This window comes from Sturnira hondurensis, unplaced genomic scaffold, assembly GCF_014824575.4.
Source record: "Sturnira hondurensis isolate 20B ecotype Veracruz unplaced genomic scaffold, ASM1482457v3 Scaffold0002597, whole genome shotgun sequence".
In the NCBI taxonomy this organism is placed as follows: domain Eukaryota; kingdom Metazoa; phylum Chordata; class Mammalia; order Chiroptera; family Phyllostomidae; genus Sturnira; species Sturnira hondurensis.
Window position 1 is genome coordinate 1,418,516 of NW_028075228.1, and position 14,633 is coordinate 1,433,148.

At 53.8% G+C, this 14,633-nt stretch overlaps 1 protein-coding gene across 1 annotated transcript; it reads left to right on the forward strand.

The window, feature by feature from the left end:
• The first annotated feature begins 561 nt into the window (after positions 1 to 561).
• SNAI3 (snail family transcriptional repressor 3) lies at positions 562 to 9,550 on the forward strand. Its single transcript, XM_037040186.1, has 4 exons — positions 562 to 696; positions 3,065 to 3,676; positions 5,715 to 5,899; positions 6,254 to 9,550. The coding sequence occupies exons 1-3, from the start codon at positions 621 to 623 to the stop codon at positions 5,894 to 5,896; spliced, it is 870 nt and encodes a 289-aa protein (XP_036896081.1). The 5' UTR covers positions 562 to 620; the 3' UTR covers positions 5,897 to 5,899; positions 6,254 to 9,550.
• Positions 9,551 to 14,633: the final 5,083 nt, after the last annotated feature.

A 14,633-nucleotide genomic window follows, 5' to 3' on the forward strand; every position in this document is an offset into this window, starting at 1 on the left:
AATTAGCTTTCTGGATGTCTGGGGCCAATTCCTAAAGTGTTGGAGTTACTTCTCCAAAGGGAAGGGGCCCACTGGAAAAGGGTCCCTGCTCCATCAGGCCTGCTGACCCCACAGATCACCATTATGGCTGATCAGCTGGGTTAGCTTTGGAGTTCAGGGCTTGTGCTCATCAGTCCTACCGTTGCGGGCTTGAGAAGGAGGTGGGGCGCGCGTAACAGGCTGGAGGAGGGTTACTCCAGGCTGAGCTATGGGCACCGTCCCACGCCGTGTGCACTGGAGCCAGCTGGGCTCCCACCTGTCCCCGGCCTCCGCCATTTAGTCGGCAACCAGTGGGTGCGTCAGGCCGCAGGGGTCGGTGTGACTCCCGGCGCACGCCAGGGAGATCCCGTGGGTAGGCCACGCCGGCCACGCGCTCCTGCCCCCACGCCGCGCACCTGTCCTGGGCGTGGCCCCAAACCCGGGTCCCGAGGTCCCTCCCAGCCCCGCCCCGGCCGCGCCGCTTGCTGGTTGGCCAAGGCAGCGCGCTATGCTAATGAGCCTGACCCTGCCCGGCACCTGCCCCGGAGCTACCGACCGGCGTTCTGTGGACTCGCAAGTGGGACCCGCGCCCGCGAGGAACAATGCCGCGCTCCTTCCTGGTGAAAACGCACTCCAGCCACAGGATCCCCAACTATGGGGAGCTGGAGACCCAACGAGGTAGGAGCTGCCGGGCTCCGCAGCCGCTGCTCAGGGCTCGAGCTTCCTCGCGGCAGGAGAGGGAAGCCCCTGGGAGCGGGAGACACCTGTCCCAGATAGGAAGAGAGGCGTTAGCTCACCAGCACGGCTGGCTCCGAGGCCTCGAGGCTGGAGGTAGGTTGGTGGTCCCAGTCCGAGTCCGGTGGAGCACGTGGGCATTCTCTCCCCACTTAGGTTTCTAGGCCCCTAATCATTTTGGGCTGACCCCCTATGGCACGGCGCGCCCATCCCAGCTAAGGGAACCAGGAGCCATCTTCCTGGGGCAGGAGGTTTGGGAGGCGACCCAGAGATGGTGGGAAGAGAGCTGGAGGATCACCAGGGGCTGCCGTCCAAGGACTCCCGAGGAATATCCTGGTTTGGGTGGTGAGCACAGGGGCCAGGAAGAGTGACCATGGGCTCTCTGGTGCCAAGGCCCAGCTCGTTTAGCGTTCCGAGGGCTCCTCCTGTGCTTCCTCACTCCTCCCGAGGGTCTCCTTCCCTCTTGGCCTCCCCTCACCCCAGTGGAGGTTGCCCAGAACAGGCTGGGCTAAAGGGCTGCAATCCTATCCCCAAGGGAGATAGGAGATGGGAGTCCAGGACCCAGCACTGTTCCCTCATTCCCATTCCCTACTGGGCATCAGGGCTCGCAGAGGCGCCAGGGTAAAGCCTCTAGAGGAGTCAGAGCAGTGAGAGCAGTCCCAGCTCAGCAGCTCCTTGGGGCTGAGTGCTTCATGAGTGGGAGAGGGGAAGGGGAGACGCTGGGGTGGCCTGGGTACCTCAGAACCTCTAGGGCTCTCAGAACCCTGTGGTGGGGGGGGGAGCGTTTCTGGCCAGTACAGCACGGGGCCGCCACCAGGGGGCACCTTCCAGGACCAGAGGCCTCACTTCTGGGTTCTGAAATCAAGTTAGAGTCACCAGCAGCGATCTTATAAAATAAAATAGAACAGAAACCAGCAGAGTGCAGTGCTCCAGATAAAGAAAACTTTTATTCTAGCTTTATTTTTAAAATAAATGTATAGGGGCGACATTGGTAAATAGGGTCCCGTGGGCGTTGAGTGTCCATTTCCATGATCTATGCTCTGCACATTGCATTGTGTGCCCAGCACCCAAAGTCAACTCATCTTCCATCCGCTCGTCTTCGGCCCCCTTTGCCCCTCTCTACTCCCCACCCTCTCCCCTGGTAACCACCGTGCTGTTGTCTGTGTCTCTGAGTTTCAGTTTTACGTCCCACATCTGAGCGGAATCACCTGGGTCTTGGCTTTTTCTGACTTACTTTGCTCAGCACGGTATTCTTAAGATCCACCCATGTCATCGCAAAAGTCAGCGTTTTATCCTTTCTGACAGCTGAGTGGTATTCCATAGTATGTATGTAACGCATCTTCATTATCCAACTCTCCCCCATCGAAGGCAGCTTTGGTTGTCTAAGAAAACTTTTGTTCAGATATGTATGATGGGAAACTGACTTTACATGGGTCATAGTTTTAAAAGTTTAAAAGCCATGTGTGGAGTCTGGCCACACAGCGTACCCACTTCACTATTTGAATATGCAAATATGGGCAGCTCTGCAAGGCCCAGTGATGGGCTGTCCAGGAACAGCCTTGTAGCCCATTAGCTCTCTCTGCTTCCCTCCCTCGCTCCTTTCTCTCCCAATCTGCGGCCAGAAATTTATTTTAACACATAAGGAATAAGAAATGGGCTGCAGGCTATTTGGAGATTTGGGCTTTGGGGAGATGCAGAACTGGCACCTACTAACTTGTTCACTTTGGGGGCCCGCCATGCCAGGTCGAGGATGGGGCGTGCTGGCTCACAAATACGGCTGTAACAGGCTAAGGGCAGAGGACAGTTCCTCTGCACCAGGAGAGCTGGCAGGAGGCTATCTACGTGCACCGATGTCAGAATATCGAGGGGAAATCAGGAGGTGACTGGAGGCTAATTAGTTATTTTCCTTGTGGTGACCTGCTGCCAAGTGCTCTGAATTAATGCCATGTGGGGGCCTGGGGGTGCCCTGTGAGCTAGTTCTAAGGGGGGACAGGAGCTCAGAGAGAGGGTCCACCCTGCCAGGCAGTGAGGGAGCCTTCCTTGGCCCCATGAAAGCTGTTTTGGGATTCTGTAAGGTATTTCCCTTTTCTGGTTCTTAATGAGGAACCGAGATCCCTCCTCTAAACCCCATGGTTTCCAGGCCATCGTCACTTGCCCAGCTGACACCTCCGTCTTTCAGGTCTTTCCCTTCATGCCAAGCTGATGATGTCCTAAAGATGGGCTTGGACTTGGACCTGAAATGAAGTTTGAGAGCACACCACGTTGGGACTGAGTCTTCACCTTTCCATTCTCTCTCCTTCTGCCCTTCTAGAAATCAATGGCTCCTGTTCTGCCTGTGGGGGGCTGGTGGTGCCCCTCCTCCTCCCAGACAGAGTAGCCCCTCCCATGCCTGGTGACCTTGCCCAGTCCTGGGACCACATCTCTGGTATCACCTGCATCTCCCTACCCCTCCCAGAAGCTCAGAGGGCCTCTGAGCCAGATCCCTTGGAAGTCAGCTTGATCAAGGACTCTCGTGCTGGCCGGGCTCCCAGCATACCCCTCAAAGACAGCCTGAACCACCTCAACCTGCCCCCACTGCTGGTTCTGCCCACATGGTGGCCTCCAATACTGGGCACAGATGGGGACCAGGCTCCAGACAGACTCCTGGGGGCTGAGAAGGCCCCCTGCTCCCCAGGTGGCTTCCAGTGTACCCACTGCCACAAGCCCTACCACACGCTGGCTGGGTTGGCCAGGCACCAGCAGCTACACTGCCACCTGCAGGCTCAGCGCTGCTTTACCTGCAAGTACTGCGACAAGGAGTACTCCAGCCTGGGAGCCCTCAAAATGCACATCCGCACGCACACGCTGCCCTGCATTTGCACCATCTGCGGCAAGGCATTCTCTAGGCCCTGGCTGCTTCAGGGCCACATTCGGACCCACACAGGTAGGACAGCGTCGGGTCTACAAGAGGGATCTGGGTAGAGGCAGGAATGGGACCTGGACGTTAGAAAGAGGGAAGGGGAGATTTTATGAACAAGAAGATGGATATTCACACAGCCTTTGCTCTCCAGTGTACCCATGTCTTGGGGCTGTAACACAAAGTCCCACCATCTGGAGGTCTCAAAACATCAGAAATGTCCCCCCTCACTGTCTGGAGGCCAGAAGCCCCAAGTTCAGGTATCCCGGGGTTGAATCTTTCCTGCCTCTTCCAGCTCCTGAAGGCTGCAGGCATCCTTGGCTTGTGGCCACATCGCTCCAACCTCTGCTTCCAACCTCACACCGCCCCTCCTCTGTGTGTGTGTCCAAATTTCCCTCTAGTTATAAGGACACCAGTCATATTGAATCAGGGCCCACAAACTGCAGCATGACCTCATCTTAACCTGATGGCATCCGCAAAGCCCCTATTTCGAAATAAGGTCACATCTTCAGGTACCAGTGTTTAGGACATGGACGTCTCTTTTTTTGAGGACACAATTCAACTCATAACGCCCAGGACAGTGTAGGATGCACAGGATTTCAGCAGGATTCTGACTGTTCACATTTCACAAACTTCCAAGAATTCGGGAAGGAGGAGTGGGGAGCAAGAAAGGCCTGGGCTGGGGGTAAGAACTATAGGGGCCATAGCCTATCTGAAGGGCAGAGATGACAGCTGCAACTTCACTTAGAAGTTGGGGCCCTGGAACAAACCTGTCCCTGGGTAAGACAGTGGCCAGGAGCCCACAGGAAACAAAGGAGAAAAGAGCAGCGATGGTGAGGAGACAAAGATAGCAACAGAGAAAGGAGAGGAATGTGGACAGGTGGCTGAAGGAGGCCTAAACACCATGGCCTTCTCATGCTGTATTATAATATATGGCCCAGAAAGAGCAGAAGGCCCCTGCTACGTGTAGGGGCAGCCAGTAGCTAAAGTGGACCTCAGTCTGGGGCTTTGCCTAGAGCCCTGGACTTTGTCAGGCACACTGTGCAGAGTGAGAGACAAGAACAGAGACACAGAGGTCCCAGAATAAGTATTTGGTCCTGGTCACAGACCCACAGCTGCAACACACACTTCCTGCAACAGGGGCCTCCCTAAACCTAAGTCACAGCTCTGCGACTAGAATCTTCTGAGTCACATGCGGGTAGAGGCTGGAAAGAAGGGTTTTACTGGAAAGGAGCTGTTTTCCTTTACCCTTCACGAGGGATGTCACCCCTCATCAGAGGCTCAGGGCTCCTGTTCTGGGAGCCAGGGTGTGGCAGTCCCCACAGGAAACTGGCCTGGCTGGGAGTGTGCCTAGGTGTAGTGCAGTGGGGACCGCAGGCTGGTGTCTCTCCGGACTCAGAAGGGCTGCAGGACTGGAAGCCACTCTGCACAGGCAGAGAACAGGGGACTCTCAATGACCCTTCCTTTTATAGTTGTCAGAATCGTCCTGGGGCCAAGGTCCCAAGAGAAGAGCTTTGTCCAAATTTCCGGTGGTCTGATTGGAGGTGGCCTGAAGGATACAAGAATTTTAGCTATTCCTAAATGCCCTTCTGTGCAGAAGGAGAGCTCCTTCCAGCCCACCTCTGTGGGAGCCTGGCCAGTCCCCACCACTGGCTTTCCCTGGGCAGGCACAGGTGCCAGAAGGTGTCCTGCTTCTCACATCCAGATCTGGGTGGCAAAGGGTCCCAGGAGAGCTCTTGCAGAAGCGAAGAAAGATCCAGCATCTGTGGTAGATGTAGCACAGAGCGGTGCTGGACCTTTGCTCACGGGAAGGGTTAGGTATGTCATCCCACTCTGTCCTCTTGGGTGCTTGCACGGCCTCTTCGCCTTAAAGTCTCCTCCTCAGGCTGGGCTCCAAGGCCGCTATCACTTATGTCCTAGGGAGGGGGCGATGATGACAGATGAATTGGAACTGAGTGAGCATTTGGAGAGGAGGGATGGGTTATAAACAGGGACACTTGAACCCTGAGGCCACCTTCCCAGCACACTCCAGCTAGTCACCCTCCCTTCCCTCTCCCTTCCCCAGGTGAGAAGCCCTATGCCTGCTCTCACTGCAGCAGGGCCTTCGCTGACCGCTCAAATCTCCGAGCCCACCTGCAGACGCACTCTGACACCAAGAGATACCAGTGTAAGAGCTGTGCCAAGACCTTCTCCCGAATGTCACTCTTGGCAAGGCATGAGGACTCTGGCTGCTGCCCTGGTCCCTGAGAGGTATGGGTTTGGTGCAGGTAGGAGGGACAAGGCCTCAACCCAAAAGACCACAGCTGGTGCCTCTCTTGGGAACTGCCTGCTGCCTGGTGCACCCAGAGGAGCCAGCAGTCCTGGAGGGTGGGAGCTCACCCCTGCCCCTGGCCCCCCACCACACCCTGCTCTTAGGCAAGCTCCCCTGCTTGCCACGGCCTACGTCTGTTCTGAACCAGAGCAGCCCAGTGGGTCATCAGGGTGAGCGAGGGCTTGTGCAGACCTCCCACCTCACTCTGCCCACTTAAGGGGCACTTCTCTCCCACGGGCGACTTTCAGCAAAATGAGAACCACTGTCTTGTTTCCCACTTGCTCTGGTTTCAGCTTCTGTTTCTTTCGGAGTTAAAGACTGTTGGGGGACTGTCACCAGCAATGGACGAGCCTGCCATTAAGATGACAGACAGGGCTGCCTTTGGAGCTCTTCGCAACCCCACACGAACAGCCTGACTCGTGCCGGGTGCACTGCACACTCTGGCCTGCACGGGCAGAGCTACCTCAAGACTCACTTGCCCCTGCCTTTGGTTTGGAATCTGGGCCACACTGCCTCGTGCCACACTTGTGCACCCACGCCCTCCCAATCTCAGACGGAGCAGCACCGAGAAGCCCAGCAGCTAGGTCTTCATCCACAATTGTGGGGCAATAAAAAGTCCATGCACTCGGACCTGTTATGTCCTCTGAGGGTCTACGTTTTCCTGGTCCCCTGAATCTACAGAGGAGGCTCAGCTCTCAGAAATTCTCCAGAGGCAACAGGATTCCTGGCCACAGAGGAGGAGGAGACTAGGAGTCAGGGCATCAGGCTGTGTTGCTGCTATGGGTTGGGGAGCAAGGCTGCAAGGCAGGGTCCAGGTGAGCACAGGTACCTTCTTCTGAAAGACAGACGGGATGGGAACAGTATCAAACAGTGTGGAAGAATAACTAAAGGGCATGAACCTGGGGATGAGCAAGGGCTTGTAAGAGAGGTGTGAGGAAACTATAGCCAGGAGAAAGTGCCAGGGTGAGCTGTGAACACTGCATGGCTGGATGTCCATTTTCCCCAAGGTCTATGTTAGAAGAGAGAATCAGTGCTATATCCACACGTCTGTCCACTGTCACCAAAAGATGTGTCTCCATTGCACCATCTCTCACCAAAAGGCCACATCTCCATGTCTGCCCACAGTGCTGTTGCCTTGTTTCAGCATGTGTCTCTTGAGGCCACAGGCACCTATGAACTGAGTGAGTGGCCCAGACCTTTGACCCCACCCAAGACACACGCCTCGCCAAACCAACTCACACGCCAACACCTAAGCACCTGCCCTCCACCCACCGCCCCAGTGTCCGTGATGCACCAGCATGGTGGCATCATGTCCTTCTCACAGGGGAACTCCTTTCACCCCCAGGCTCCTGGGCGGTCACCTGTTGGACTGGTCCTGCCTCTTGCCAGCATGTATTAACCGTCCCCAGCAGGACCCTTCAGGGAGGGTGGCATCCAGGATCGAAAAAGGAGGCCAGAGTCTAATGGAGACTGACTGAGTCCTTGACACTGGGAGGGGGCACCTGCTCCTCTCCGCAGGAAGGGCAGCCTGTGCCGGCAGCACCTCCACTTCTGGTCCCAGCCAAGGGAGAGTTAGGCTCCTTGGTTCTGGCCCTGGAACGGAGCCACACAGCAAGCTGCAGAGGTCTCCCTCTCGGCCCTGAGCCACCACACACCGAGCCTCCTCTGCCTGTGAGAACATTCGGGAGCATTCATCAGGACCACACTGGGTGCCAGGTATCTTACTCTGCAGCCACCTCTGCTGCTGCTCCAGCCCTGGTGGCCCCCACTGTAGATTCTGCCTGTTGCTCCTCAGAGGATAAAGGGATCTGGGTGGCTGGTTTAATGACAGACATTGGAGGGGCCTTGGGGCATCCCAGAGGAAACTCGACCTTGGTCTTGGGCTTCTTTGGACCAAGGTGACCTTGATGAAGCAGACCACCCTGGAGAGGCCCCCGCCTGACCTATACCAGATCATCTCAGTCACTGGAATGCAGATGCTTCTGAGACTAGGAATTTAGGTAATGTATCAGTTTGCTGCTGTAACAAAGTCCCACATGCTGAGCAGCTTAAACAGCAGAAGTTTATTCTTTCACAGTCCTGGAGGCTAGAAGTCCAAGACCAAGGAGCCAGCAGGGCTGATTCCCCCTGGAGCTGTGAGGAGAACCTGCCCAGGCCTCTCTCCCAGTCCTGCTGGTCTGCTGGCAGCCTTTGGTGTTCCTGGGCTTGTAGAGTCATCACCCCATCGGTGCCTCCATCTACACGTGGTGTCCTCCCTGTGTGCATGTCTGCCTGTGTCCAAATTTCCCCTTTTTATAAGGAAACCAGACATCCCAGGTTAGGACGCGCCCTATAGTGATTTCATCTTCACTACATCTGCAATTTCTCTATTTCCAAATAAGGCCACATTCTGAGGTACCTGGGGGTTAAGACATCAACATATAAGTTGAAGGAACACCATTCACCACCCCCAACAGCTGATGAGAACACACGATTTGCCAAGAGATGCTGGGTGGGTCCTGTGCTCGGGCTTAAAGTGAGGAGAGCCACATCCTATTCTCTGCCAGCCCACAAAGCACCAAGGGGTCAGTGGATTCTTCCTGACAGAGTTACTAGAAACACCTCCTCTGATGGTCTGAGTTCTTCTGCTCAGTGCCTGGCCGCTCTCTAGTGTCTGTGCCTGCACCCCTCCTCTCCACTGTGCCAGAGGGTCCTGTGAGGCTGAGGACAGGCCCATTTCCTGAAAGGATGATCCTGCCCCCAAACTGTCTCTCAAGGTGCCTGGCTCCTCTACTGAGGGGGTCAAGCTGCCTGCGGGTGGGTGCCTCTCCCCAAGCCTGGCAAAGGTGAACGCTCCAGCCAGCATTTGTGCTGTGCTTGGCCAGCTAGCAGGAGGCTTTTTTGAAAAAAAAATAGCATGCAGATGCCTGAAGGAAGCTATATTGTAAATTGTGTTCTATTTCTGGGTACCAATATCTAAATGAAGCAATGCACCTGTTGGGTATGAAGGAAGAGAATTTCACAGTCCTAAAATAAAGTCAAATGTTTGCCCTTCTGTACCGGCCCATGGAAAATGCTCCTATATTTATATCCGGGCTGGTGCAGGGCAGGGTAGTGGAGCATCAGTTGGCAGAGGGGTGAGGAAAGGCCTGGGCACCTGCCAAGAAACTGGCATGGAGTGAATGGGGGGGATGTCCCCCTCAAAGCCAGCTGGCAACAGCCAGGCTGTGAGGCCACCTTACCCCCATGGGCCACGCTGCCTCCTGCACACTTGGGGGTTATAGCCTCCCACCCTGCCCCGCCTTGCTTTGTTATCCAGCCTGATCATTAGAATTAATCCAGACACCCATTTAACATCTGGGTTTCTGGGGTCCTCTCTCCACACTTGCAGAATGAGCATCAGAAAAGGGTCTAAGGCGTGTTCACATTCATCCCCAGGTGATGTTGGCACGACCAGCTCTCTTCTCGGAGGACTGCTGTTTGGCCACCCTCCTACTCAAATCTTTACCCATCACATCCCCACTCTTCTCCCTAAAGGGAGCCTTTTTGTCACACTACTCCAGGCACGTTGTTGGGGTCTCTCTCCAGGGTGGGAGTCTGGGACCTACGGAGTTGGAAGCAGGTGTTTTGACGGCCGCTTGATTACGTTTGGGCAAAAGCAGGAGCCTTAAAAAATCAAGAGGATTCTGGACAAGAGAAAAACCATCTAATGGGCTCTCTGAGTTTGGGGACAGCATCTTCCCAGCACAGAAAGTGCTCCCAGGATGGCACCAGTGTGCACGGGAGAGAAAATTACTGGGCACGACAGGCTTCCCCTCTTTTCTCACTCACAGACACAAGTACCTGGCCTCCACCAGCTCAGCCCTGGAAACAGCTGTGAGAGGGACACCCCGTCTCTCAGTGGCTGGGTCCCTCAACCCATTCTGTTGAAAGAAACCTCTCTATTGAAACTACAGACACACGAAAGGTTATGTTTTCCCTTCCAGATCCCAAAGGGCTCTATAACTATCACTGTGGCCCTGAATATTTGGGGGTTCTCTGGAAGTTTGAAAATAGCCCGCTTGTTACTATCTATATTCAGAGAACCCACTCTTGGCCCCACTTGATAGCTAAGTATAGCTCCCTGGCAAAGTTCATTGGAACAAAAGTTTCCAGGCCTTCATCACCTTGTGGACAGTGGAACATTCCAGGGGGAGCACCTCGACTGCCAAGACTCAGAGGAGCTCAGAGAGAGGCTAGACCTGATGCAGGGCGTGGGTATCACCACCCCCCCCCCCCCGTCCTCNCCCCCCCCCCCCCCGCCCCCCCGTCTCCTGCTTGGGCTGAGAAGTCCGTGGGCCCTTGGCAGACAAGGCTGTCCTGGCCAGGTCCAGAAGGGAGGCGCTCTGATTCCAGCCTGTGAATCTATCAGGGTTGAGCCAATTCCGTTAGGAAGACCTGGGTTCTTCATCTATAAAAAAGAAACCATGCTGACCCCTACTTCGGCTATGAGGAAAGCACCAATTACACATAAAAGTAAAATCAGATACCTGGGATAGTGAATATAAAATATAATCGCTGCTTCAAACAAACCCTCAGCCTTAACTCCTCATAGAATCTGTCCATGTCTTGATCACCAAGTTCTGGGTGAAGTGACTCGCTGCTCCCTGCTGCCCAGGCCCAGCCCATGAGCTGCCCGAGAGGCAGTCTGGCACCAGTCCAGGGCACCCATGGGTGCCAACAGAGCTCTGGATGGAGCTGAAGTGTATGAATTGTATGAAGTGTATGAAGAGGGCTGAGGGGCAGGAATCCAGACCAAGTCCCTCCTGTTGGGCAAGTGGTACCATCTCTGGGCATCGGGTGGAGGAGCTGGCGGCTGCCTTTGCACCACGTGGGGCAGTGCCGCCCCCACCCAGGTCCCACAGCCGGCTCCCCCTCAGAGGGACTGGGAGCACTGGGGCGCTCCTCACCTCCCCTTCCCCACACCTCGGTCCCTCTGGGTGCCTCTCGTTTGTCCCCTTGGTTCTTCTTGTAAGGATCGACTGCAATTGGTCCTTAGCCACTCCAGTTTGGCTTGTCCAGCTCAGAACACCAGCTCCCATTTCCTCCCCAGAACACAGAGTGACACCTCTGTGGGTAACTCAGATGAGAGGCCTGAAGGCGAGGGGCGGGAATCACAGTGACTCTTCTGTGAAATCTGCACATTTACCTCCTGAAATGTAACTGTTTTGAGTTGGCCAAAAAGAGAGGCTGAGATTGAGGACAGTCAGGGCCCAGATTCTGCTGCCATTCTTTCACTAAGCATGGAAGTGGGGGTGCCTGCTTCCCCCGGGACCCTCCCTAGCACCTGTGGGTGAGGTGCGGCCTGCTGACCTGGGGCTCCATCACCTCTCCTCACGGACCCAGCACCTTATGCCAGGAGATGTCACAGGCTGTCTTCAGACACCTCTCCAGGGGCTATGCTTAAGAACACTTCACACCGGTTGGCACACATACTGAACGTGCAAACTCAGTGGGGGCGACCACATTCACCAAAGCAGAACCGGCAGAAGCAGGCAGGAGAGCCCAGTGGCTCATCTCAATGGAGGAGATTCACCAAAATGTACTCAACTCACTAAAACTTTGTTTCAGAAAACAGTTATTTTTTCACAGAGATATTAATATGTGATAGGTTCATTAATGATGGTTTTAAATAAATTTAATAAATCTTTTAAAAAATGTATCCATTTAAATTTCTAATATAGGTACATATTAGATAAATGCATTCCACATAAATTATAGCTCTTTGGGATCTTCAGTAATTTTGAAGAATGTGAAAGGGTTCTGAGACATAGAGCTTAAGAATCACTATGCCTGTGCTGGCTGGCGTAGCTCAGTGGATTGAGTGCAGGCTGCACACCAAGGGTCACTGGTTCGATTCCCAGACAGGGCACATGCCTGGGTTGCGAGCCAGGTCCCCGGTGGGGGGCATGTGAGAGGCAACTACACATTGATGTTTCTCTCCCTCTCTTTCTCCATCCCTTTCCCTCTCTGAAAATAAATAAATAAAATCTTTAAAAAAAGAATCACTCTTCCCTATGTAATTCTAATATTCCACATGTGATTCTAGTATGTGGATATAAACCCATTGGTGCCAAAGAAGCAGCCACCCAGCCCAGTGCTGGAAGAAAAGCTTGCACTGGCCTTGGAAAGATGGTTCTGTTGCCTCATGGGTGACTTCAGGAGTTATGAGGGGTAACTCTACCTGCATATTCTGCCTTGTCCACCAGCTCTGGAACTTCGTCACAGACCCACCGCATCAGCCGGAGAATGGCCCAATAGTCACTGCTAGAAACCCCTGCATTCCTGATAGCCATGTCCAGTCAACTCACCTCTGAGTCTTTCAGACCAGACTCTTCATCTCGATCCTCAGGGTTGCTCCCTTAGTTCATGCTCACCATTTCCATCTTCGATTTGTCTTCCAAACTGCACCCCCAGTGCAGCTCCACCACCCACTCAGCACCCCTCCACACTGTTCCAACCTGGGACAAGGCTGTCTGTTCCTGCAGTCTCAAGTCCGAGCCTATAATCCTTGGCATTGAGCACAAAGCCACTTTCTCCCAAAGTCAGTGCCCAACGTGTACTTGAGCTGGGTTAGACATTCAACAAACATCACCAGAATAAAGGATACTCCACAGGGAACACAGCAAGGCTTAATCTAAACCAGCCTTTTTTTTTCTTTAATCCATCCCTGGGGCTAATCTCACAGGCATGGCTTTTTCCCATCCTTGGAAAGAAATCTGTTCTCTTTAGCATACCTTTAATGAGCACTGTTAACCCCAAGAGGCGAGCAGCTTCCTATTTACCCAGACTGCCTGAACCAAGGCCTGGATCGATCTGCCCAGGCAGGCTGTGTACCAGACAATGGCTGCATGTGCTTGAAGGCAGGTGAGCTGGTTCACGTACGCTTGATAAAGAAAATGCTTTCCAGGGCAAGTGGCTCAGGCAGAAAGATGCCAAGGCAAGTGCAGAGCAGAGATGCCAGCCAGCCAGCTGGCCCCAGCTGGCGAGGTTTCCTCCCCTCGTGTGTACAGTCAGTGAGGGAGGGCGTCTTTGGAGCCCGCGTTTCAGAAAACTGGGAGCTATAGAAGCCATGTGAGTTACGTACTGCTTTACCCAAATGCACATGCTGTCTCTTCTGGAAGGAACTCTCCTCCCAGAGCTTCTTCGGGGACCAATAACAGCCAACCCTTCCTGTGGACCGACATGGGTGTGACACTGACATGACACTTCTGAGGCTTCATCCTCTCCTACAGACAGGAAGACAGGTACAAAGAAGTTAAGCAGTTGGTCCAAAGTCCCACAGCAGGTCAGTCGGCAGAGCTGGGATGTAAGCATAAAGCACCCTGGATGCAGGGGCTGTCATCCTGGCACCCACGAAGAGATTCTGAGCATTCCTTTCACTGGCAAATCAGAACTGGGGAGCCAGACCGGAATGGCAGATACTATTTTTCAAGCTACGGTCAGGGCACGAGGTGAGATGGTCAAGGGTGACCCTGAGGATGTGCGGGAGGGGCAGCCGCCTGGACCTGGAAGAAAGCATTTTGGAGTTCCGGAATCCAAGGGTGTGAGGCTAGGTCTTTCTCATCCCCTGGTGAGGGGAGAGAAGGTGGGACACACAGGAAACTAGGGCTGGAAGGATGTTTAAGAAACAGGAAATGCTCAAAATGGTATAGAGTTGACCAGGGTTTTAGGAAATGAGAGAACATGGCAAAGAAGAAAGGAGAAAAAGAGGTCAAAGGGCAGCAGTCGAGCCACGGCCCCAAAGGTGGGTTGGGAGGGGCTTCTCCTGAGCCGCCTAACAGTCTGGCTTGGAGCCTAAGCAACAGGCCCAGTGAAACACCTGGCGTGCACTAAGTGCTTAAGAAATGTTCAGCCCTCTGCACTCTGTGACTCACAGTTCTGTGTTTTTCTGGTTTACAATGAAAAAGAACTTCAGCCAGTTCTACTGGAACCACAAACCTTCAAGGAAAGATGAGCAGCTAGATGCTAACAGGCGGCTGGAAGGCACCTGATGATTGCCAAGATACTTGCAAGAGCAGGGGCAGTAGGGGCCACCTTGAGGCAGGCAGAGACACCACAGAGGACCCCTGTCACTGTCTGTAGTTACGTGCACCGGCAGGCCTGCTCTGAGCTGGTTTCTCCTGAGGCCTCTTTCCTCGCCTTGCAGACAGCTGTCCTCTTCCTGTGTCTTCCCATGGTCATCCCTCCGGGAATATATGTCTTGCTTTATTATTTCCCCTCATGTTGCTTTAGAACCCACCCTACCAGCCTCATTTTTAACCTAATCACCCCTTTCAAGGCCCTACCTCCAAGCAGTCACATTCTAAAATCCTGGGGGTTAGGACTTCAAACATATGAATTTTTAGGGGTACAATTCAGCCAAGAAGAGCTTCCTTTCAAAACCATTTTAATAGTTTTAAATTTATTGGTTTTGGAGGAAAAAAAGAAAGGGGGAGGAAAGGAGAGATGAGGAAAGAGAGAGAGAGAGAGAGAGAGATCGATTTGTTGTTCCACTTACGCATTCACCGAGGCTCTCGCAACCTTAGGCATATGAGGATGGTGCTCTAACCAATCAACTTACCCAGCTAGGGCCAATCTTATTTTTATTTTTTTATTTTTTTAATTTTTTTTTAATTATTTTATTTATCTTTCGAGGGGAAGGGAAGGAGAGAG